Source organism: Pleurodeles waltl, chromosome 7 (assembly GCF_031143425.1).
Source record: "Pleurodeles waltl isolate 20211129_DDA chromosome 7, aPleWal1.hap1.20221129, whole genome shotgun sequence".
Taxonomy (NCBI): domain Eukaryota; kingdom Metazoa; phylum Chordata; class Amphibia; order Caudata; family Salamandridae; genus Pleurodeles; species Pleurodeles waltl.
Genome location: NC_090446.1, coordinates 573,921,107 through 573,948,056, shown reverse-complemented (window position 1 = coordinate 573,948,056; position 26,950 = coordinate 573,921,107). Strand labels below are relative to the sequence as shown.

Genomic DNA, 26,950 nt, shown 5'->3' with positions numbered 1-26,950 from the left:
TTATTTGCCTGCGGAAAACTACAGTGCGTCAATGAAGTGCAAGGTAGGCGTTCCCAGGCAAAAAATGACTCTAAGGCCTTTGCACCTTATTTATTCTCCTGTGCAAAAATCAAGCACAGGAGGAGGAGGGCCTTAAATAATGGCCCTAAGCCTGCTTAGCACCATTATTTAACGCCTGGGTATGGGCAGGCGTTAGGGGACCTGTGGGCTATTTTCCATGGTCAGAGACCATAGACACAGCCCACAGGTGCCATTCCCTGCCCCCAGGGACACCCCCACCCACCCACACCCACACCTGGAGGACACCTAAGGATGGGGGGGACCCATCCCAGTTAAGTCCAGGTAAGTATTTTACTTTTTTTTTTTGAATGCCATAGGGGGCCTAACTTGGGTCCCCCTACATGGCACTATGCCCAAGCCATGTGCATGGGGGTTGTGTGTCAAAAAAATGACGCTAGTCAGGTTAGGGTCATTTTTTTTACTCTAACCTAACCAGCGCCATTCTTTTCCGCACAACCTCCAGTTTGCCGTACGCCTCCCCTACCCAGTTAGCTTCATTTATTTTGAAAGTAGACAGGCCTTAGCGCCGGCTTGCGCCATTCCTTAAATATGGAGCCCGGCTGGCATCCTGGAATGGCACTAGCCGGCGCTATACTTTTTGACGCAAACCTGCGCCAACGCAGGTTTGCTTCAAAAAGTATAAATCTGGGCCTAAGTCTGATCTATTTGTCTTGTGTCAAACTTATTTTCAGAGGGTCACTTGCTATCTGTCCTGTCTTTGCGTCCGTTTTATGTGCTAAGAAGACATGCACTTTATCAATATCCGTTTTTCATCATCCTCAACCTTGCCACACTGGACATACGGCAGTCACTACCCCTATGACAAAAATGACTAACGCAACCAGATAGCAGGGAGGGAAAATTGAACCAGATATCGAAGCATGACAGAAAAATATGGGCCAACGTATGAGTGCGGAAAGGGGCATCCGTAACAGCAGCAGGAGTCCAATATTATTTTAAGATTTTGACTTCTGGTTTGTTTCGGATCTCTTCTGTCATAGCTGCTGGGGTTTGTGAAATGTAATCATGGTCCATTTGCATTAGATTCGTTACAATGAACTGCTTTAAGTGGTCGTATTGGAGGTGATTGATATGTGCTCAACTCATTGTTTCCCACTGGTGCATCATGAATCCCATTTGGGTCCGTCTGGTTGATACTAACCTGCACAGGAGTGGGCACACTGCCTAGTCTGTACATTGCTTATATACTACAGGGACCTGGTATGGCAAACATAAACTTCCAGTCTGGTGTTGAGCGCAGAAAACCCTCCATCACGTATCTTCTCAAGTAAAGTGGCTTGTAATGTGGCTGGGTGCCACACTCAGAAAAGATTATTTATAACCACTCTCACAGCAGATAAAATAAGCAGAACCCTATTCCCCCTTCTTTGGCCAATCGTCTTTTCTCCTCACTTGTTGTATGCCTTGTATCCTTTGTAGACCGCACCTTGTCTTCGGGTACCACTATGGTCCCATTGTCTTTCAAATCCTCAACTACTGTGCTCTTCTTAAAAAAAATATAAACACTTGACCCCAGTGACCATGCCACCTTTAGAGTTGTTTCTTTACCTCCTTCCTTTAAAATTCTTCAGAATATGGCTCTTTTACAGCTCTCCGATTTTTGTCAAGCACATAACCTACTTACTCTGGTTCAATCTGTGTTCCATCCTAGTAACTCAGCTGAAACAGCACTTCCTACTATCTTTAACTTTTTTCTCCACTTTCATCACAAAAAGTGTATATCTGATGCTATCTTGTTCTGGTTCCCTCATACATTTCTCACCACATCTTCTTTTTCTCATGGAACTTCTTCCTTTTCTCACGGAAGAGAATTGTGTTGTTCAACTTCTGTTCTTTGTCCACTTCTTTTTTTCTCTCAATCCAGTTCCTCTATCCTCCATCATCCTGGCGCATGCTTTTCAGTCAAATGTTTACACAGTCAACTCCCAAATCTTCTTCTCCACTCACCCTTTATCAGTAATGTGTTTCCTCCTGCCATCCTGCAATGTGCAGCTAAATGGACACTCATTTTCGAAAACATAACCACTGTAACACTAAAATCATGTTCTTCTCTACTCATTCTTTCTCACCTACTCCACCTTTACTGTTCTTCCCTGGTCTCATACAATGTTTTCACAACCTTGGTTTCACCTTCAATTATTCCCATAATGTCATTCCTCAGATCTCAACTGACATTAAATCCTGCAGATTACAGCTATATTTAGTAATTTTCCCTGGTGTCTTGTGGACTATGTACTGCTTACAAGAAACTGTGGGTCTGGGTCAGGCCAACTTCTCACCATCTTCTGCACCCTCACACCTGTTGACGATGGGATTCATGAGAAAGCCAGCCTCAGGGAACCTGCTTTTCGGTGGCTCAATGTAGGTTAGTGCTCAGCCATTTAACTTTAAGGTCACTTCTGCTCTGGTCCTTCCAGTCATGCTGGGGACCCTAGAGTAAAAGGGGTCCTCCACTTCGGGAAAATAACAAGTCCATGAAACCCATTGTGAGGCTTGGCCAGCAGAAGCCTGTGCCCGCCATTGCTATGCTCTTCCTCTCCTAGATGACTTCTCGAATATCTCAATATGGCCCCAAATCTACTGTAATGTTTCACTCACAGAATCATGTGCATGCAACCAGTCAGATATCAGTACTCCTACCGGTCACACATAGCAATGGAAATACAAGCTTACGATTTGTGGTAAGGCTTTGATGTGATGGCCTGTAAAAAGATTGCAACAAGAGGCTTATGTTAGGCTTAGATAGGTGCAAGCCACTGATAGAATGATAAAGGATCCTGTGTTGGCCCTATAATGCTAAGCATAATCACTTAAATCAAGATTGATTTAGTAGTAAGGCCCAAGGACATGCATTCTGTCCATCTACGTATGGGCTAAGAATTTAGTAAAGCAAGTATCCAGCTTCATCAACTCTGTCTCTTTCTGCAGGTTCTGTGTCTTTTGTGATACATCACAGTTCGTAGAGCCCCTGTTATTAGAGGGTCTGTTTCTTTTATGATGCCTCACAAGCCTAGAGGGGCCCTGCATGGGGAGTCCCTTGTCTCTTGTGAAGCCATAGTCCTCTCACAGTTTCTGTCCTTTTGTGAGTCGTCGGCAGCCCATGTAGTCCTTGGAGAAGCTGAAATCACCTACACTAGTATCACCAGCCCGAGTCTAGGTAGGGGGCCTTCTTTCCCCTTCCCTTAATCTCCTTTGACCATGTCTCCCTTGCCCCCTTCTTACCAAATCACCCGCCGCCCCCTTCTCTTTACCAACCTGTACCACCACCTCCTGGGAGATGTGGGATGGGAACCCAGGCTCCAACTGGTCTCTCTGAGGAGGGCGGAGTAAGGTAGGTCCAAACACTGTGGCCAGGTTGTAGAGCGACATCTTATTTACAGATTCCTTGGAGGCCACACTGAGGAGAGAAAGATAGAAAGAAAGCATCTGTGAGACCCACAAGCAAGAAACATCCAATAGCTCTTACTCAAAGCAGAACATTCCATCAAAGTTTTTTTCTTTTGACTTTATCGAGAGGGAACACTGGAGGTCATTTGGAGATCTTGTTGTGTTATAGTGAATCATATTTGGGTTGACCTCATAGATACTTTGTGGAAGTGATTCATTGTCTATGTTCCTTGCATATTGCATCAGGACAGACCCCATAAACATGAGTAATTGACTAGATGCCTAGTAAGTCATATCTTGGCTGCCCCGACTCAAAGCAAAAACCTGCATTTATTAAACAAACAGAAAACACTGTTGGTGTCCTCATGTGGCATATCATTATATCTGTGTAATAACATGCAATAAGAGTGTAGTGCACTTCATTCAGTATATCGTGGCAGGTAGTTCTATGACTTGTTCTTAGTTCATCGTTTCATATTGAACACTATTTGAAGTTGTCTGATTTGTTCCCACAGGTTAATACATCACCATATGTTTTATGATTGGTGATGTTGGTGGTTTAATGAATTAAACGTTTGAGTTTGATAATAAAGGATGCATTTTGATAAACTTTCTTTTATGATTGCTTATTTACCTCGAGGCAATAGGTTAAGTGGGTGCATATTTTTGTGATTTGCTCGTTCCTAGTATATAATTGGACAAGTAGCAAATGTAGTGTAAATAATGTTGATAGTGTATGGTTTAATGTACACAGCAGTTGATTTTGAGATTTAATTTGAGGTATGGTTCTATTACAGAGGCCTATGAATAATGGAACAGATCTGGCAGATGCAGATAGATGTTTATTTGAGAATACTAATTATAAAGCAGATTTGTTTACAAAGGTTTGTCGTGAAGGGACTCATCGTAGAATAACAGAGTAACCAAGCATTTAGAAGCACGACACAGCAATTGCTGCAACTATTATATGAGTTAATTCAGTAAGCACACGGGGTGATGGCCACAAACCCCACATCGCTTACCCAGGATTCTCACTCTTCCAATGCACCTTGTTTCCTTTACCTGGCTGTATCTGGAGGCCGCAGGCCACTAGAGAGGCATGTGGAGACACCAGGACTAGGAAATTGGCATGAAGACACAAAGTTGACTGGACTAGAGAACGGGGCGAGCAGTACAAACGGTCACACAAAACAGTGAGACCGGGACCCTTCCTGCCACTCTGTAAATTGTAGTTTCTGGACCTCTTCATCAGTGCCAGGGTCGGTTTCTCTTTTATTAGTGATCTCAAAATCTTTCTTTTTCTGGATGCCCAGTCATATTTTACAAATAATTTCTCTACAGAAGTTTACCCACATTTGTATTATTCTGATCCTCGGCAAGGTAATCACGAACATATCAAAAGAAATGATCTGTCACCTTAAGAATGCTCTAGTTCCTTTGCTGTAGGGGGGCGCCGGTGGAAGGTTTAGCCTACAAGGTTCACTGACTATACGCTACTCTGCGGGTGACACGTCTGAGCTGCATGCTTGGGTTACAACTTGCAAGTTATGAATCAAGGGTAGACTTTCAAATACTATAAATTATCTTAAAACAAACTAGGTCAACAAACGATTGCGAGGCCATATCATATGTCTTGCTTAAACATAGGTGATCACTTGTGATTAAGTAGGGACTTTAGATCCATAGCTAAGAACCCCTGTGAGTGCAGTACCACAATGTCATAAAAATATCGACCTACAGATATCTTGTGAGCAAAACATTGACTCCCAAAATATTGTTACAATGGAGTAAATAATAGTAAATCTACACCTGATGATAGTTTGGTAGTGACCGTATGGTCTTAATCAGCTGTGGGTTAATATTTCAGCTGTGATACAATATTGTGACATCCAGCTCTCCTAAGGCACTACAAGAATTTGCTGTCTTTGGGAGGGGTGACTAATGCATTACTTCGCTACCGCTGATTCTTCCCCCCAGATCCAGCCTATCCGAATCTTGCAGAATGAAGCAATTCTCTGGAGGTAGGCAGTGCTAACTTTGTAAATGAATGATCACTGGTGTCTGAAGCTCTACTGAGAAGCCCACAGCCCATGCCATTAAATGTCAGACTGCTTAATATTAAGGCTTGTGGTCTTTAATCCACCTCATGCCTCTTTTACCCACCACCAGACACTACCTGCCCTTTATCTCACTCTTACAGGTTCCTGTTGTCTCTTTTTGTGACAGTTTTGCAGTCCTTCTCTTCCTCTGTCTTTCCAGTCTTTGTTTGTCCCTACCTTGTGCTCAGTAAATAACTTATGTGGGAAAATAACTTCCAGTCCCCCAAAATAAGTGCTGATGGCTCCATTGTCAACCACTCGCTTAAATTAAGCACTAGATATACCTACTTTACAGATTACTGTGATGGGGTCACCGAAACAGACACATTCAGTTTTATCTATTTAGATTTATGACATAGAGGTGAACCATTTGTAACATTGGTGCACACTGGTAGAGTTTTAAAGGATTTGCTCCTAGACACAGAAGATTCACCACTGCCTGAGCTGTTGGAACTTCTGGCCTTACAAGGGGCTGTTTTTGACCAATTCATTGACACATAAGCCTCACTTAGTCCCTGGTCGAAACTGCTTACATCCAGTAGCCAGCTGGATGCCGACCTTCTTGATCTTTACTGTAGGTTAAAAGCTGAGATCAACAATCCAGCTATGCTCAAAGGCATGCAACTTAACAGACACCATCACCTTCAGCTAAGAGAGCTCTAACTTATTAGTGAGGGGATGGTAGATTTACTCAGAGGAGGCAGCCTTGTTGTGTGCCGCTTGGTTATGGTTTCTAACAGTGATGCACAGCTCATACCAAGAAATTAAAAAACGAACACTTTATGATTAGGAGCACAATCCATTACTTGCACCCTGCAAACCATGGCTGGGACACCAAGTGCAACGCTTATGACATCACCCTTGAAGAAAGAAAATTCAATTAAAATTGTGAATCATCTCATCTTTCGGATGACAGTACATAGCACATTACCTTTAACACTCTAACAGAGATGACTATCAATGCAGTATCATTAATGGGTTTCAATATGTGTTGGTGTTTAATTACATTTCACTTTTTGGTTTTGTTATTTATTGGTATACGTACAGAGTGGTCAGAAGTTCTGCATTTGGTTTATGAGTTATAATTTGTATGGCTCTTGCATGACTTGCGAATTTCATGTTTTTTTAATTTTGATTTGTAACCATAACTTCCCTTTAACAGTATTTTTAGGTGAATTTCTGAGGATTTGTAAATATAAGTTGAGATGCTATAGCTAAAATTACTCATAACTTCAGGTTAACCTAACCCTATCTCTTCTCCGAACAACCACAGGGAGGCACTCCTCCAAGAAAGCCAGCTGGTTCACCCCGTACTCTAGGAATCAAAGAGCACCCGCAGGAGGCTGGAGAAGAAGTGGAGGAACAACAAATTCCCGGAAGACCTTGCAACCTTCAAATCCACCATGGCCTCATCAGATCCACCAGGAAAACTGCCCTGCAGGACCACATCAACCCCACCACACACAACACTAAAGAACTCTTCAACGTCATCAAAGAATTCACCAAACCACAAGCCAATACTACTAACTTCTCCCATCTCAGGATCTCTGTGACAGACTAGCAATCATCGGAAAATCAAAGACATCTACGACAGGTTTGGACCTCAAGACTCTCTGAACTCATCAACAAAACCCCTACAAGATCTACCAAACCTACATGACTCCAGCACGCCTGGACCCCCTCACGATGGACAAGACTCACTCCATCATGAGCATCCACTCTGGAGCCCCTACCGACCCCTGCCCCCACTACATCTTAAACAAGGCCAGCACCTCAGTTGCACCAGAGCTCTGCAAGACCATGCACTGCTCCCTAGATTCAGCAACCTTCCCTGAGGACTGGAAGCATGCCGAGATCGTCCCACTTCTGAAGAAACCCACCGCCGACCTAATGGATCTCAAGAACTACCCCCCCATCTCACTGCTGCCCTTCCCAGCTAAGGTTGCCGAGAAAGCAATCAACATTCAGCTACGCATACACATCGAGGACTACAACATCCTGGACATCTCCTAATCAGGATTCAGAACTAACCACAGCACCAAAACCGCCCTGCTCGCTGCCACAGATGACATCCGCTCCCTCCTAGACAGTAACCAAACTGCAGCCCTTATCCTACTAGATCTTGAAGCCGCCTTCAATACAGTGACCCACAGCACCCTATGCGCCAGACTCCACACAGCATGCATATGCCGCAAGGCCCTTTGATGGGTACACTCCTTCCCGACAGGCAGAACACAGAAAGTCAGGCTCTCATCACACCTGTCAGAAACTAAGAGTACCCCAAAGATGATAGTTGAGTCCTACGCTGTACAAAATCTACATGACTGCGCTCACCACTGTCGTTAGGAACTACGGTATGAACATTGTCTCCTATGCTGATGACACCCAGCTGATCATCTCCCTGACTGAGAACCCCTCAACAGTCAAGAAGAATTTCAGGGACGGGATGAAAGCAGTTGCCACTTGGATGAAGGACAGCTGCCTTAAGTCGAACTCCGACAATGCCAAGATCCTCATCCTGGGACCTTTCTCCTCAGCCTGGGATGACTCCTGGTGGCCCTCAACACTCGGCAGGATCCCTCTGCCCCCACAGACCATGCACAAAACCTCAGCGCATACCTCGACTCCACCCTCACCATGACCAGACAGGTTAACTCCGTTGCATCCACTTGCTTCCACACCCTTTGACTCCTACGCAAGGTTTTCAGATGGATACCAACCGACTGCCGAAAAACCGTGTCACACACCCTAATCACGAGCTGACTTGACTATGGCAACGCCCTCTATGTGGGAACAACCAAGAACATGAGCAAGCTGCAACCAATTCAGAATTCTGCCGCCAGACTTTTCCTGAACATTCCCTGCAGAGAACACATGGTAGAACACCTGAAAGACCTCCACTGGCTTACCGTCGATAAGAGGATCAACTTCAAACTCCACGTACATGCCGACAGAGCCCTCCACAACATCGGACCCAGCTACCTCAACCACTGCATTACCTGGTACTCCCCTTGAAGTTCTCTACGCTTCTCCCAGCAGTCACTCGCCAACGTACCCTGCATAAAGAAGTCCTCGGCTGGAGGAAGTTCTTTCATCTACCTGGCAGCAAAAGGTTGGAACACCTTATCTCTTCACCTCAGACAGTCTCCATCGCTACCTCAATTCAGGAAGGACCTCAAGACCTGGCTCTTCGACTGAACTCTGAGAACATACCTGTCAGCGCCTTGAGACCCTATGGGTGAGTAGCATACTCTAAAAATATTTGATTGATTTTTTTTCAGTGAATTTTGATGCATTTTTTATCATGTACCACAACCAAGAGTTCTCTGCACCCAGCCCTCCACATGCAGCAAACTCCCACTGTTCATAGCTTTCAGCCATGTGCAGCTGGGAGGTGGTGGTGCCGACAAGGGTTGGCCACAGGGCCTTGCTTGAAGGCTAGTGCCCCTACTCTGCTGGTGGCCATACCCCACTGCACATGGTCTTTGGCCATGCACAGCCAGGGTGGCTGCAGGACATGACCACCACTGGCCAACACCTGCAGCGCACTGTCTTTGGCCAGGCACAAGAGGGGTTGATTGCAGGGCCTAGTCTAGGGCCAGGTCCTGCCCCTGGCACTCCACAGAGGCTAACCCCTCTTCACACAACCAGAGGCTGTGTGTTTCTGGTTTTGTAGCAGGACCTGGCTTGCAACCTCTGAGCAGGCTCTGCACACAACTCTCCAAGGAGTGGGAGGTGCTAAATCAATGAAGGACGAGAGTTACCTTCCAAGCCATCTGCAACCCCCTGTTTTTTTATGAAAAATCCAGTCATTATGAACACGTTGATAATGTTCTATTTTTTTATGGTGGCCATGTTAAGTGAAAACACAGGGAGGTTTCAGTAAGTGGTTTGTGAGAAAGGTGCAATTCTTACTGTTTCAGGTGTTCCACAAGGAAGAGGAAGGTGTGCAGATTGACATCCGGTAGTGATTCCAGGAGCCCCTGCATTCGTCTATCCTTATCGACTGCGTTAGCAATGTCTAGGATAAATCAATGTAAATATAATACCATGTTAGAAAATGAATTTATATGCTATAGCAGCATTGTTCAGATGTGCCATCCTCACACAGCAGTGTTATCGTCACCCTTCACTGCCATCTGCATTCACTTGGGGCAACTATGTCCTACCTTTTGTAATAATCAATCCACAGTGCTTAATTATCCACCTTAATTTACCAGTACCAACTGCAACCAACCTCATCTGACCATATCCACATCACCCACTAGTGTTAATTTCAGCCCACCTCACCTAGCCATACCTAAATCACCCACCAGCACTAGCATAACTCACTGTAGTCAGTATCACCAATCACCATAGTAGGATTTTCTCCAGCCTGGGTTCTTGTAAAATGAATATGCCACATAAAGAGCTTGGTCCCAAATGTCTTTACTCTTCTGCGTGCAAATGCAAACTCAACATTCTAAACATGAAATCTAGTCACCACACCTAGATACTTACGTCATAGTTCTATGGAGTCTATCCGGAACCAAAAAGGTCTTGTCATCGTTAACTCACACAACACTACATCTCTCCCCTTGTTAAATAAAAAATAAGATTTTTACAGACACATTTATATGTTACAACTCCTCTATAAGCTTTATCAGAGCTCTGACCAAATGCCCAGATCATGTTCACTGAAGCTGGGAAGGGAGATGAGAAGCATCCATGACTGACACTGGTAATGTAGGGACAGATGTAGTCAGGCAGCTCTGCAGTCTCAATAGAACCAGTCTCATCACTGTCATTAGGAGCTGGTTAATGTTGAGGCAGATGTCTGAAGTGCAATGAATCTCGCATAATCGACTTCCCAGGACGATGAGCAGTCACCATGTGTCCTCTGCTCGCCACAGCTTTAAAAGGTTCAGCATTAAAGGGAGCATCAGATTCATGTTTTCTCTTTTGTTACACCGAAACTCGATCTCCTTCATGGAAAATGATGTTCTTGGCCCATCAATGCTTGTTGACATACACTTTCATCTTTTGCTTACAACACAAATCTTTCTGAAGAGTTCACCATCTGTTCTAGATCTCCTGTTGGTCCATTATGGTAACTTGGTTGTCATGTCTCTCACAGCCATCGGTGAGGTAGGACTTTCACCTAACATTAAATGAGGAGTCCTTCGGTAAGCTTGAAGATTAGCATGGAGGGCTCACTTCTGATTAAGCTTCTCCAATTTAGCACGCTGTACAGTCTTTTTAAGTGTGCTCATAAAGCGTTCAACCACACCACATGCTTGCGGCCAAAGAGGTTGATTTTCTGATGCTTCACATTGAGATAGGTAAGAAAGTCTCAGAATTCTCGACTGTTGAAAGGTGGACCACTGTCAGACTTTAAAATTGAGGGAACACTCCATAATGCAAAAATGCCATCTAATCACTCAATGACTCCTCTTTCTTGAGTGATCGATGAGAGATCTTCTACAAGTGGAAAATTAGAGTATTCATCGATAATCACCATCAGGTGATGCCCATTGTCAGGAGGACCAAAGAAATCAACAGCAATTCTCTCCCATATATGTTTTGGTAAGTCACATATTCAAGGGATGCAGAGTGATTTTGGGAGAAATGCAATAACACAAATGACAGGCCTTCAGCTCTTTCTCAACTCTCTCATCATCAAGATGTGGAAACCACACTCGATATCGAAGAGCAAGTTTAGTAGCAACAATTCCACAATGTCCTTTGTGTGTCACTTCAATTATTTGTTGTCATAGACTCTCTGGCATGCAATTCTTGAACATCATTACCTTCTTGAGCAACTGACAGTTCACTTTTTACATTCTTGAACTTCTGATATTCGCTGTCACGTGTGAGAGGTCCAGTGTGCTATTTCCAGGATTGATGTGTAATGATATCCTTTAGTATTAACATTTCACTGTCTCATGTCACTGTCTTTGCTCATTGCAGTAATGATTTGTTCCAAAGAAAGAGTCAGGGGTATTTGACTTTACGATGAAGGTAATATAGGCTTCAGCCCCATTGGAAGGGGTACCATGACACTGTACTGGCAGTTGTGAAAAGTAGTCAGCAGTGTTTTTATCTTTCTGTGGTTGGTGCACAATAGTGTAGTCATATTCCTGTATTTGCAGATCCCAATGTTCAATTCTGGAAGGCATCTTGGCTATTAAATTGCCAAAGATGCTAAGAAATACTTGGTCATCAGTTACAAGAGTGAAAGGTGTTCCACTTAAGAATATGTGAAAATGTTCACAAACCTATATCACTTCTAAACTTACTTTCTCAGGTTATGAATAGGCATGTTCAGTTTGTGACAAACTTCTGCTTGCATATGCCACAATGTGCCTTCAAGCATTAGGGTGTCCATTGTGTTGGGCAAGGATCGCACCCACCTTAACTGGGCTTGCTTCAACAACAACCTCCATATGCAGCTTTGGATCAAAGTAGGCCATTTCAGTGGCGTTTTCAATTGCATGCTTGATTTCTTAAGGTTTTGTTCACATTCAGGTGACCAGTAAAATGAAGCATTTTTTGTTGTATGTCTTAAGAGAGCGCTTACTGTGGCTGTCATGTATGTATCTAGTAACTGGCCATGCAAAGGAAAGAACTTAACATGGTAACATCTGTTGGGGTATTATTGACTGATAATGGTTGTACTTTTGCTGGATCAGGCATCCTACCCCTATCAGAAAGATATGACCAAAGAATATGAGTTTTGTTTTGTGGAACTCACACTTATCTGCATTCAATGTTAAACCTGCATCAGCAAGTCCTTAACAAACTTGTGTAAGAGCTTTATCAGGCTCTTTTCGTGTGGCCCCAAAAACCAACATGTCATCACTGTAATTGAAAGCAGTTGACAGGCTGTAACATACTTTAAATGACATCTTGAAACAGTTCTGCAGCTGATGACACCGAAACTTTGGGCCTGATTTAAGTACTGGCAGCTGGGTTACTCCGACACAACAGTAACTGATATCCCGTCTGCTGAAATCTCAATCCAATTATTTCCTATGGGATTTTGATTTCAGTGGACGGAATAACCCAACTTCCAGATCTCTATCAGTCCCTTAATCTTTAACTTTTAACTGTGTGATTATGTGGGCAATCTGTGGAGCGGGATGTCGTACTCTTCCAATTGCCTTGTTGCATATCAACACAGATGTGTACAGCTCCTTCACTGTCCTTCTTGGGTGCTACCACTATGGATGAAACCAATGGAGTTGGACCAGTAGATCACTCATTAATATCACGCTTTAGTAATGTTTCAAGCTCTTTCTCAATAGATTCTTGTAAATTAAATGCAATTTGTCTATGTCTTGAACAACAGAACGAACGTCCTCATTGATATGAAGTTTCATTTTCATGATCTTATGCTTTCCAAATCCATGAAACAACAAAGGGAACTGACTTACCATTTTGTGATGAGCATCCATATTGTAGTTCACAGCTATCAGTCCCATATCAGCAGCAGTATTGAAACTGAGTAAATAGGCACTTGTTGCAGTACCCTGAAGTACATGAATGGGTGTTGTACCTTTGTCTTTTTGTGTTGCAGGGTTGCCACACATGAAACTTGACTCTTTAATGGCATTGATGCACCACATGTATACACGTTAGTTTTCAATGGTGTGTGCAAGGGGGCATTGTATTTCTTCTCAGATAAGATGTTTATCGATGCACCACTATCAATAATAAAAGGTGTGGAGCATCTGTTTATCTCTAGATTAAATTTCGGACAATGTTTGAATGACTTTTGTGATTTTTCTCGCTGACTTTTCTTCAACTTGTATTTTTCTTCCCATGTGGCCTGTCCAACATGCGTGCATTTTTCTAAGGTAAGCATCAACATCGCACATCCATCTTCCTCACTGTCACTTGGCATTGAAACTGACTCTTGGATGAAGATTTAGATGACGATCAACTTCGTTTAGTGTTAATTTGCCTCAGTTGGTGTTGCCGCTTGGCCTTGGGGGCGCACTGGAACATTTGAGCATCCATTTTCTTTTCTCGGCATGACGCACTTAGGGGCATATTTACAGGAAAGTAGCACATTGGTCCCGAAGCGCCTCTTTTCTTCCATCACCCCTGCCCCACCTAACAGCACTCTGATTGCGCCATATATACAATACAGCACACCATGGCTGTCGTCAGGACAATAGAGTCACAATTCTTGATGCTATTGTGCCACTTTGCCACACTAGCATCCAAAATGTTGACGCTAGTGCAGCAAAGCACAGGAAGGCCCATTCATTAAAATGGATGCATCATTTTAATGCCTGCTCTGAGCAGGCGTTAAAAATGACGGAAAAAATGGTGCAGTGAAATGTTGTAAATTTCAATGAGCAATTTTTGCGGGCCTCCCTGTGTCCGAACGCTCCCCTGCACACATTATGCCTGACAAAGGCATAATGTGGTGCAAGGCATTGCAAATTATAGAAACGCCACCTTGGTGTAAAAATAATTACGCTATGGCGAAGCAAGGTGGTGCTAGGGGGTTGTAAATATGTCCCTACGTTTTTTCTTTTGCCATGCAAACCGTTACAAAATGGTTCTCTTTCCCGCAGCCGTTGCATAGTTGTCCAATGGTGGGACATTTACCTTTATGCGGAAACGAAAATCTGCATTTGAAGCACTGTTTCTTTTTCTTTGGAAACATCACTTTGTGTCCTTCAGCCTTGTGTTTCTGCTTTCTTTTCATGTTCATGACTTACTCACTGTAGGCACTTCCAGCCTCCATGTCAGCAGCTTGTTGATCTGCACGTTCCTCAGCTCTCCTCTCAGCTATGGCAGACTGAGTCCTCGCTCCCGACTAAGGGCCTAATTTAGAGTATGGCGGATGGGGTTACTCTGTCACAAGCTAAATGAATATCCCATCCGCTGTATTACAGTTCCATAATATACTATTGAAATTGTAATACAGTGGACAGGATATCCATCACGTTGTGACGGAGTAACCCCTCCGCCAAACTCTAAATAAGGCCCTAAGTGTTTCTCTGGGCATTCGTTGTCTGAATAAATCTGACAAACAGCAATCTATAACTCTAAGACATATGGCTTTTTCATCATTGAACTTACAATGTTTGATGAGAGTATCTAGTCTCTCAATAAATTTGTCCATTGTTTCAGCATCTCCCTGTCTGAAAATATACTGTTGTAATTGACATGCGGCATTGGATTGAACTTGAGATTTAGCACTTCTATGATTTAATAGCATGATACTTCATCAGCATGTGGTATTTTCTTTATTACTTATTTTACTCCTTCACCTGCAAGATTGCTGAGGTATTTCACAATATTTTCATTATCTATTTCTTCCAGTGCATTGATGAAATCATAAAAAGTTTCTATCCAAGCAGTTCATATGTCACCAATGTTTTTCTTTTTGGTGGTATCGAAGAGAGGCGGTGGTTTCAAGAATGCGGAAGCATCATAACCTGTGAAACTTTGTACTGCCGACAGCAGAGCTTGCTCCAGCAACATCTGCTGCCCACTTGTACTGGCACCTTCATCAAGCATTAGCCGCATACTATCACCTGGGTCATTGAGCCCACTCTCTAGCTGTGGGGCACTGTCCTCTTGTTTAGCTGTGAGTAGTAAATTTGTTTCTTGCGCCGGTTCTTCTTCCTTCCCACCTATTTGCATTGTATGTAATGTACCTTGTTTTACTACGTATAGTGTGTATCGGGCTATCTCTGCTTTTAGCACTTCTTTGCATTCAACTGTCACTGCCTCTAGTGCTTTTCTGTACCTGGTGATCACTGTCTTTAGCATTATTGTTCCATATATCTTATAGATCTGTGTTGTGTTGTGGCGTGGTACCTGTTTCACAACCTCACCAGCAGGTTCCTGGCCAATAATATACATATTTTTCTGTAAATCCTTCTTCTTCTTTGAAAGCTTGGCACTGGCTGGAGTGGCACTTTGACTCCACATATGCGAAACATCAATCTTCACTTAAACAAAGGCATGTGTGGTACACACAAGCAGTTTGCTGGACCACAGCAAACTCTCTGGGAGAGCACTGGCAGTTCTTCAGGTTACGTATCCCCTATCTCGATGTCAGTTATAGCGTCCTCCCCAGCCTGGGTACTTGTAAAATGAATATACCACACATGGTCTTGCACGTCTTTATTCTTCTGCTTGCAAGCACAAACTCAAAGTTCTAAACATGAAATCTAGTCACCCCACCCAAACACTTATGTCACAGTTCAATGGAGTCCATCAGGAACCAAAAGGGTCTGTTCATCATTAACTCACATGATACTACAACCGTCAGCAGCAGCAGCAGCATCCCTCTGCAACACCAGCTATTTTCAGCAGTGTCAACTAAATCCCACAGCTCCACCATCATTCTGGCTTACCCCCGTAGAATCAGTGTCACACATGCAGTAATGTCCCAGTCATCCAAGTAACAATGTTTGTCCGTTTTTGCTGCTCTTAAAAGTGTAATAAATCAACATAGGGTGTCGCCAGTGAGGCCCGGTGGAGTATTCATCATATGACGGGGTCAAGATCAAGACAAGAAACAGAATCCAGCACTATATTCAGGTTGTCCTAGTTGTACACAACATCAAAAGAATCTAGTCTAAAAAGTGAGACCTGCTTAATGACTGAATATTGATAAGTTGCCAAAGAACCGCAGCCAATAATTAATTCCAGAATGTCCAAGTACAGCTTTAGAGTAACACAGTTGCCAACCAAATAAAATAGGCAGAGACAAACTCATGTAATTAGAGACCAGAGGTGGTTGTGACGGATAATGCAAAGGGAGTGCTCATGGGTCAACCTCATGACCTCCACAGTAACAAAGAAAGATGTCCTTGCATTTCAGAGACCACAGATTGGTTTGGTGTGACCTATTCCTATTACTTCACTTCATGGTTTCACGTGTGGTAGGGGCTCCTTAAATGTTACTTGTTCCTTTTCTCCACCAACTGGCTCCCTCACCCTGTTCTGGATGCTTTCTTGCATCCGATGTAGGTTCTGTCATGACAACTGCCTGTGTTTTTTGCTTTCAGACTGAATGGCTGTTTAGTTTGTGCTTACTAAATCTTTTATCACTTTACATTTAGGTTGTAGCATGCTTTCCGTTTCGTATGAGGCTATCAAAAAGTACTTTCCTTGCTTTATATTGTAAGTGGGTTGTTATGTAAAGTAAGGAACAGATAGTCTTTTCCGTGGCACTCAAACAAGAGCTGGTTAGACGCTACAGGACCTTTGCGATCCCTATTTTGGGGCTACTTATATTATTTCTTGCTTTTCTTAGGCTTACACTACTAGTGTTGCTCTCTCATGCAATAGTTCCTTCTAACAGAAATGTCTCGCAATAATGGGCAGTCGTGAGGGAAATATATGCAAGATGAATTAGTCTTGCAAACTAATGGCATAAATGAGTATCACACAATGAAAAGTACTGTGGAAGACAATTTTCACATGGCCGGTCTCTCTCTCCTAGCACACATAAAGCCCGTAGTTTTTCTGAGAATGAGGCATGCTGCATGGGAAAAAACTACAAAACTTCATCCACCCTTGGAGTGAAGTAGCTATCCTCTGGGCAGCGACTTCCTGTGATGTGGGAAACCATGGAACATGTGATGCACAAAGATTAAGTAACCACAGTTTAGTGGCTTTTTGTTCAGTGGTGTGCAAAGGCTGGGGGATGACATAGAGTCTCAGTAGGATCACATTCAGAACTTAATAAACTGTGGTGAGGCACTGTCCCCTTGAAGGGCCTCCAGTTTGACTGCCACAAAATCAAGTGTATTCTTTCTGTCAATGTTGTGAGTAAGACTGCTGTAGGTTCTTACATTGTTAGCTGCTGAAAGGGGCGGAGAGTCTCCATTTTGAATGCCTCTGATTAATCAATCTACTGGTGGCATTTTATCCTTTGGCTCCATCGTCACTTGATTTGGTGTGCTTCTTGGTCTTCCTCCTTCCTGCCCGCATCCGGGCCTCTTGTGGCAAAGAAGGGGATTGCCCTCTATTTTGTGCATAAGTGCCCCTCTCTCAGATCACTGGTCCCCCAGGTGACTTATTTCTTAACCCCCTTATAAACCCTCTGTGTGCTAAGCCTTGCCAATTTCAACAAGCTGATCCATACTGGGATCTACAGAGGGAACTCTGTACCATTTCAGAAATTTATACCAGGACTACCAAAAGCACTGCAATGCCAAACAAGAGGCAGAAAGGGCGACATACAAAAACTAATAACAAAACATACACATGGATTTGAAGTTATAAAGGCACCTTTGATAGTTAGGACCACCTCAGGAATGAAAATCCTAGCCATGCGGATCCTTCTAACCCAGTATTATAGTTTTGTGGAGATTCCTTATACTAAACAGGCATTTTCTCTTTTTTAGATCTTATTACGTGATTTGCGTTACACGTGTGTGCTGCATTAGACCAAAGCGACTGTATGTATTACATATTTGCAGGAAGCTATATTCAGAGGATCACGACCCTAAGACCCCAAGCAGCACTCACAGCCATTATATCTCACAGGCAGTAGGTGATAAGTGGCTTGTGGTGTGTATCACCAGTTTCTCTGTGAAGATACTGGCATACATGCATTCACTGCAGCTTTCTTAAACTCTGGTTTGCACTAGGCTTGGTAACTGACTACAACATATGTAGTTGCTTGCGTTAGAACTCAGCTGCTGCTGCTGTTCTCTCTTTTCAAGTTATGGTCATTGTCAATGCTGTGTTAACTGTATTAGTGTTTATTGATGTCCTTTTGCTGCTTTTAGAATTGACAGTGGATGTACTTGCCCTGTGCCACGGGGATTGGTAGTTGCATTGTTACAGTTCTAAGATCAAATTACATACAAAGGCCATGTTTTCCCCTTTCATAAGCAGACGCAGTGGCAGCCGGCAGTTTTAGGAGGGGGGCGGGCGGGAAGCACACTCACACTTTCACACACACATGCACACACGCACATCCATTAATAACACTCATCAACATTCAAACATGCACGCATGCACGCCCCAAACATTCATTTAAAAAGATCACACACACACACTTACCTTCAGCTCAGAGGTTCCCAGGAAGGTTGGGACTGCTGCCTTCCCTCTCTGGCGGACCTTAGGTCAGCCTATGAGGAAAGGCAGCAATCCCAACTTCGTCACAGAGTGGGATGGGGTCAGTGAGGCTGCTGACCCCACCCCACTCTGTGACAAAGTGTCACTGATTGACCCTCGCCCTGGGCGCTTCAGGGCTTAAACCTGAAGCGCCCAGGTCAAAGACAATGGGTGACGCTTCCCTCATCAACCGGGGGAGGGCCTCGAGGCACCTTTGCTGAGCCGAGGAGGTCACGCCCACAGAAGCTGTGACCTCTTCAGCCCAGCAAAGTTCAACTCAGGCAGCCAGGAGTCTGCGCAAATCGCATGTCTGCTCCTGGCTGCCTGACCTGAACATGAAGAGTGTCTGTCAGGCTGACCTTTATTCAGCCTGACAGACACTCTTCATGAGGGGCAAGAGGTGGGGGGCGTGGCCCCTCCACCCTAAAGGATGGGCTGCGGCTGGCTGGATGATGACCTCCTTGTCAGTGTTCATGAGTACTGCCAGGGCCGGACCGAGAACCACAAGTAGCCCAGGAAAACATCCTCAAAACAGCCCTTTTCTGTCATCTCCTCATGCAATCCATCTCTTTCTAGCCATCTATTAAATTCTCTCTCTCTCTCGCGTCCTCTCTGATTGCTTTCTCTCTTCTTCGCCCCACCCTCCCCTTTCTCTCTCCCTTAAAGACTTCCCATGCCTGCTGCAATTAACTTCAGGGAGCCGGAGGGAATAACAGAGGCACCAGCAGTGGCCCACAGCATTCACAAACAGCCTCCAAGGGCTTCATGCCACTGGGGAAATGCCCAGTGGCATAAACGGCCTGTCTGGCCCTGACATTCTTGGACTTTATAGGAGAGGCTTATAAAGGGCCTTTGCACTTTTCATTACCTTATGCTGATATTTTTCCTGTTTCTTAGTTTCTTGTTTAGTTTTGACTCCTATTGGCTTAAAGCACACTTTCTGAGAAGCACTCGCAGATGTTATTAGGGACATTCTCTTACAGCTATCATCACTTAGCATCCCTGAGCAGTCACAGCACCCCACAGCATTGACCACTTTGAAACACAGTGCTAGCATCCTGCAGCAGTGCCAACAGAGCAAGTATCCTTCAACAAAGAAAGCATCCCACAGCAGTGTCAGTATTCCAGCACCACCAGCACCCCCAGCAGAGCCATCTTCCCCCAGCAGATCCAGCATTCTCAGGCACAGCCAACGTCCCTCAGCAGTCCCAGCATCTCCCAGAAGAGTTAGCATTCCCCATGCATCCAGCATAGCCTTGGAGAGCCATCATCCCCTAGCGGAGGCAACATCTCTAACCCTGCCTTGTGAGAACTGCAGTGATACACCTGTACAGAGAGTCAGTGGCCACACATTAAACCACATACCCAGGGCTTGGTTGAAGTCAGTGAACAGCTCGCTGCTAAGAAGACTCTCAGGAAGGTCTCGCAGGTAAAGCTTCAGGCACCCAGCGACAGCGTGAACATCCATCCCAGACGCTCGTATGGAGGCCACCCTTGTGTCTAAAGATGCAACAAAGCCAATAGCAATGGAGAAAGATGGAATGAAAGAGCAGAACAAAGGATGTCATTATTGATTGTAACAAACACCCAGAAACCAATGGACAACATCAGGCACTAAAGACCAACAGACACTAACCCAGTACAATAAAAGCTGACACTTCTTCCTTGCGTATTTTGTTCCAGCCCAGCAAAGAGGACACATCATAAACCACCAAAATCCTGGCTTCGTGGAGTCCCAGCTTCTAGATATAAGTGTGCTTGGCTCGAGACAACGGCAGAGGAGCATAGCGTGTGCATTTTATCAGGAAAGAGTGAGGAATGTCCCTTCGCTTTGTGAAAAGGTGTAGATGCACCTCTGATTTTGGTCGTAAGTATTTAATACCCTTTATATGTAACAGAGCGGGTGCGTTGCATTTCAGAGCTTAGTAGGCTGAGCTTTGAAGCCTGGGAGAGAGTGGCACTGTCTCCTAAGCACCACCCCCAAAATGTAATCTGCCCTTTCCCATTCAGTCCTTTCTTTCTTCGCGTGCAAGAGTATGAGAGACCGGAACAGAGTTCAGGGGGCAGAGAGTGGGTTCTATGACTGAAGTGGGTGAGTGATAAAATTCCTTTGTCATTTTTTTGCTTGGCCTGGACTGCGCTTGCAAAGCTGATGCTACAAGATGGCAGAAGACTTTACCACGCTCCTATCTCGGCTAGTTTTCAGTCCCCACTAGAGACTGAGAAGTACTGAGGGTTCTCTACTGATGTTATTTATAGGTGTTATTAGGGTGAGTAAAACAAGTTACTTACATGCAATCCAGTTCTCCATCATTTCCATTTTTCGTAAAATGAAGTTTCGCGACTACTGCTCTTTTTCTACGAATCCGTTACTAACATAACATTTTTGCTTTTTTAGCCTGTCCACTTCTTCTAAGCTTTTTATTCTTAATCAATTAGCAGAAAGGTTGTAAGCCGAGGGACATCTGTAGGCATAAGCAGCAAAGTTAGTCATCTAGCCTATCTCCTGCTGAGGATCATTATCTGACATATGCTGTTTGTGTGTCGCCAACTATAGGAACTGAGAATGTTGCTGCACCATTGTACAAATGATGCAAGCCTCGCTAAGTTCTCTCAGTACTGCAGCTTACCTGAAATGTATACTGCTACTGTGGCACTGCTCTGGTTCCGCATGGACTCTTGGCCTTTGTGGCCAAAGACAGAGGATGACGCCACACATACAAGATTAGTGGATAAACAGAATTAGCCAGACCCTGCCTAACCTTTAGCCATTATATTTACCTCCTACTTGTGGAGGTGGCCTGGGGGTGAGACTAGCTGCAGGAGCTGCTTCCACCTTTGTCACGTGGCAAAGAGCAATGCTCAGTCTAACAATCAGACAACGACACTCGACCACTGCCTGTTCCTCCACATATAGCCCATACTGTACACCAGCTCATCACAATCTCTGGGACTGTGGAAGCAAGAACCGCCACATCCTCAGCATACAGGCAATAACGAGCCTTGGCTGGTGAAGGCAGGACAGACCCATGCCACTGGTGAGAGTGAGAGGCCACGGCCGAGACTCGTCCCTGACCATAACAGGCAACAACGGAGTCACAAGCCTGAGTTAGACGAACCAAGGGTCAGATTTATGAAAAGTGACACTGCACCTAGTGCACCATCACTTTTCCTGTGGCCCTCAGTACCCCCTAACGCCACCAAGGTAGCGGCATATTTCAAATACGGTGCACGATGGCGGTAGTTGGGGTGACTAGCATCATAATTGTTGACGCTAGTCCAGTGCTTTGCCAAATTAGCATAAAAAAATAATGACACTAATCCTGCAAAGCACCCAGAGGCCCATTGTGATCAATGGGAGCCTCTTTTTAACGCATGCACTTAGGAGGCGTTAAAAAATGCAGATAAAAATGCTGCAAAGTAATGTCAGAGATTCCTTTGCACCATTTTTACGCCCCCCGCAGCACCGGCACGCCCCTCCTTGTATTCATTATGCCTGGCGCAGGCATAAAGTGGCGCAATGCAAGCATTGCACCACTTTGTAAAGATGGTGCGACGTTTTTGTCCTGACTGGACCATATTTGCATTAAAAAAACTACGTAAATGTGGTGCAAGGAGGGGCTAGGGGCGCATAATTATGCCCCCAAGAGAGAGAAAGGCCAGAAGAGAGGGTCAGAGGGAAAGAGAAAAATTTGAGAGAGAGAGAGTTTGACTAAGCCCATAGCAAGGGTTCAAGTTCGGGTGTGACTGTTTGGTAGTTGTTGTTAGAGTATATTATAGACCTGGTACCCTTTGCAACATTTTCACTCTGTGATCATTTGTTGGGTTTAAAGAGGATGTTGTTGTAAGCTTAGTGATGGCTCAGTCTCAAACCAAGATTGTGAAATGGTCAAATCCAAACAAGATGGTATGGTACTTATACCTGTACAAGGTTAGTATGAGGAGAGAAGTATTAACACCACGCCACTTTTTATATTTGAACATTGAAAAACAACCTTTTTAGACTGAGCTATCACTACACTCGCCCCATCAGCCAACCCCATATACTTAGAACCAAACGGAGTTCTTGGCCTGCTCACTTTCAGATGATTTATTAAAGTTAAATAAACAAAGTAATCTCATAGCGAAAATGTGTACTAACTGTGTACTGAGTTTTAAATATTATTGTATTGGATATTTTATCCAGATTATCGACTTCCACATATCTGGAAGGAAAGTATATCTAGGTAAGTATGGATTTAGTATTCTTGCTTCACATCTATGTGCCTTGCCAATTTCTATATTATACACAGGAATATAAGTAGGTAGTGAATCTCTGGGACAGGCTTTTACATTTAGTTCATGCAATGTGCTCAGTGGTGGTAAAATGAATCATGGTTCACACTATTTACTTTGTGTGGGTTGTATCTTAGAATATCAGCAACACAAATATGGTATCCACAGTACTGACTACTACATCATTCTGAAAGTATGCACATGACGTAAGTAAAGATGTATTACTTTTGACTTAACAACTACATACCTTGATGTTATGCGCGTAAATAAAAAAATAAATAAAAAAAGGGTGCCCAGTTTTAAAGAAATGGCTGTACGTGAAGCGGCTCCAACATACGAACTGAGCAGCACGGCAAGCACACGGCCCAGTTGTACTATCGGAATAGCTGTAGGGACCTCTAAAAACAGTAAGGCCCATATTTATACTTTTTGACGCACAACTGCGCCAACGCAGTTGTGTGTCAAAAATCTTACCGCCGGCTAACGCCATTCCAAAGCATTATGCGGGTGCCTTATTTATTGAATAACGTTAGCCGGCGCAGCGGCCTGGTGTGCGTTAAAAAAAATGACTCACACCAGGCTGCGCCGGCGTAGGGGAAAATGGAGCTTGGGCGTAAAAAAATGGGGCAAGTCAGGTCTGAGGCAAAATTCAGGCCTCAACCCGATTTGCGCCATTTTTTTTGACGCCCAACCCCTATTGAAATGACTCCTGTCTTAGCAAAGACAGGAGTCATGCCCCCTTGCCCAATGGCCATGCCCAGGGGACTTATGTCCCCTGGACATTGTCATTGGGCATAGTGGCATGTAGGGGGGCACAAATCAGGCCCCCCTATGCCACAAAAAAAATACGAAAAAAAAAACTTACCTGAACTTACCTTTTCTTCCCTGGGATGGGTCCCTGCATCCTTGGGTATCCTCCTGGGGTGGGCAAGGGTGGCAGGGGGTGTCCCTGGGGGCATGGGAGGGCACCTCTGGGCTCCTTCTGAGCCCACAGGTCCCTTAACGCCTGCCCTGACCCAGGCGTTAAAAAACGGCGCCCATCAAGCTGGGCGCCATTTTTTAAGGCCTGCCCCCTCCTGTGCGTCAAAATGACGTCACAGTATAAATAAGGCGCACAGGCCTTAAAGTCATTTTTTGGAAGGGAACGCCTACCTTGCATATAATTAACGCAAGGCTGGTTCCCCCTTCCAAAAAATGACGCACATGGTGGAACTTTGACGCCCGTGGGGTCGGACGTCAAAGTATAAATATGGGGCAGGGTTTGCGCCGATTGTGCGTCAAAAACTTTGACGCAGATTCGGCGCAAAGAGAGTATAAATATGCCCCTAAGATACTCATAAAGATATGAAGTGGACCATGCTTAAATAAATGAAAGGGGAACTAGCAAAGGAGACAATGGAAAAAGCCAGCGAACTAAAACACACTCATTTTTAGGCAGATGTGCATTTGTGATTAGGTGAAATGCTACCACTCACACCCCATTCGAGCCAGTGGCTGAAGTGGGCTGATGCATTATCCCACGCTATATGCTGTCGATGGCAGAAGCAAAATGCAAATGACACCCAAAACGATCAATTGATGAAAAGGGATGACACAACACACCTCTCTATAAGCATATGCAACTATTATTTTTCTTTATGATTTCTTTTGATCACCTAAGGCATGTGAATCAACTAAGATAACTTTAAGCCAGCCCTAACAATAAGTAAATGTGCCTCCTCAGACGGTGGACTGGAGATGTTTAATATATCTACCACACAGAAACCTGCTTTAGTTAAAGAGACATGGTAGACCTTTCGTTGCTTTGCACCTGTGGTAACAGTAATGGCTAGAGTTAGATGATGTATTCAGATAGTTCATCAATGGGTCTTATAACTATGCCATATTTGTTAAGGATCTTTTGGGGATTTTCCTCAATGATATTCTGAAAAATAAGGGTTCCGACGACGATCTCTTGCTAGGTATCCAGCTGGAAAAAGACAAGAGCATCTGAGCGCCATATGAGGAGTTAGGAAAAAAAGAGAAATATTTGCAAAAGGATATCATGAATCCAGATAGGGGCTCGCAAAATAAAAATGTAATCTGACAATTTATTAAAAGGTGACAAACTTCACCACTCTGAAAAACTTTGCTAGTGTTATTCTGCAATAAAGGAAAGCATACTGTGGTCTCCTGATATAACCTACTTTCTGCAGTATTTTTCCCCAGTATTTTCCCCCGGCTTTATTATTACACTTTATCAAATTGGAGAATTTGGTGAAGTTGTCTATGTTGAAAAAATCATTTCAGGGAGTTGGCGTAACCATCCGTGCAAACCAGTAATACCTAATGTAGCTGGCCTAGGCTGTCTTCTGCAATAAATAAAATGATATGTTTGTCACAAAAATATATTACAAAGTATGAGTTCTTTATTAATCCAAACTTTGAAAGTACAAAAATCAAAAGCTTGCAAATTCAATAAAGTGCTTCATGCTGTCATTAAAGCTCCACACACAACATAACATGTTTGGGAAGTAGGCATCTCCCTTGCTCAGGGATTCACTGGAGCAAAACGTGTAAGCAGCGCAGAGGGTGAAGCAAGTCTATATATATTTCAATTGCAAAATCGTTTGTCAATTAATTTCAATTAGCATGTTACATATTAACTCTTGCAAAAGAGTTAAAACAAGAGGCTATCCTTTCACAGCTATTAACTGTAATTAACCAATCACTGATCTAAAAGAAAACAACATTAACTGCAATTCAGAAATGCCCAATCCCTGCTCCTGGAACCCCTGACCTTCAGGCGAGAAAGATACATGAGCCAGTCCTTCTCTGGCGGCGCCACTGGAATCTGTATCCCTCTGCCTCTCTCACTCAGTATAACCACCTGCCTAGAAACCTTCAAAAAGGACCTTGAGCTTCTCTTATTTTATAGACATCTTGGTTAATTCACCCTTCACCAGACTTATTTACTTTCTCCAATGCATCCTGATCTGCTTCACTTAGCTGTTCATGTTCTCTGCCCTATTGCTGTAACTGTCTCCTGTGGAAATTCCTGTATACTTACACTGACCTAAACATCTGAGTTCAGTTATTATTAATGTTACCCGATGTAACTCAGTATTGTGTGTTGTAATTTTTGTGACAAACATATCATTTTATTTATTGCAGAAGACAGCCTAGGCCAGCTACATTAGGTATTACTGGTGTGTTGTAAAGCGCTCTGATGCCTTCAGGTCACTTTTGCGCTATGTAAAATTGCAAATAAATGCATTCAATAATCATACACATCTTTAGTAAGGGAACGGGAGCCGATTCAAGTTACAAAATATAGAAGGCGGTTTAGCGCCATCTAGTGTATCTTTCCATGAATCCTAAAGGAAATATAGATTTTCGCTATTGCTTCTACAAAAACCTTCAGTAAATGTTCTAAAGCCAAGAAATTAGGCTTTCAATGTTACAATTATGTTGTGTATGAATATCAGAAGCTATTGTATATTTAAAATCTTTGTTGTAGGTTGCGCTACAGCAGGGGCCCAAATCTTTTCTTTAATAGGAGGTACTTACGCTCAATGAAAATCATCATGATCTACTAATATAAGTATTGTAGTGTTGTGATAGTGACGTGAGACAAGATTACTTTAGTGGCCACCATCTAGAAGATTTGCAACAGCGATCACCTCTGTGCATAAGGCAGGGTTTCTAGCAGTAACATAGAAAATATATTTGTCACTTTGGAATGTCTTCACAACGCTCCTGGCACCCAGATAATAACAGTAATAATACGTTTCCCCAATACCAAATTATTTGTCTCTCAAATATCATTTTTAAATCTATGTTAGAAATACAACCATTTATTTCTCCAATTATCAGCTTAGGAGGTCTAAATAATACACATGTTTTGTCTCAAATACATGCTTTTGAAATTTTAGTATAAGTATATTTAATTCAGCCAATTAAAAGCTTCTAATTTAGTAGGCTGGGCTGCACATTGGAGAGCTTTTTATATGCAGCTGGAGTGCTACCAGTAGCTCACAAGCTAC

At 43.6% G+C, this 26,950-nt stretch overlaps 1 protein-coding gene across 2 annotated transcripts in view; it reads right to left on the bottom strand.

Moving 5' to 3' along the window:
* Nucleotides 1-26,950, bottom strand: part of LOC138304375 (active breakpoint cluster region-related protein-like) — a 248,501-nt gene that overhangs the window by 10,027 nt on the left and 211,524 nt on the right. For both annotated transcript variants that reach the window (XM_069244361.1, XM_069244362.1), the window contains 3 exons: nucleotides 20,016-20,150; nucleotides 9,483-9,588; nucleotides 3,337-3,478 (listed from right to left, as the gene is read on the bottom strand). In XM_069244361.1, coding sequence (XP_069100462.1) covers nucleotides 3,337-3,478; nucleotides 9,483-9,588; nucleotides 20,016-20,150 — 383 coding nt within the window. The remainder of the gene's footprint in view (nucleotides 1-3,336; nucleotides 3,479-9,482; nucleotides 9,589-20,015; nucleotides 20,151-26,950) is intronic.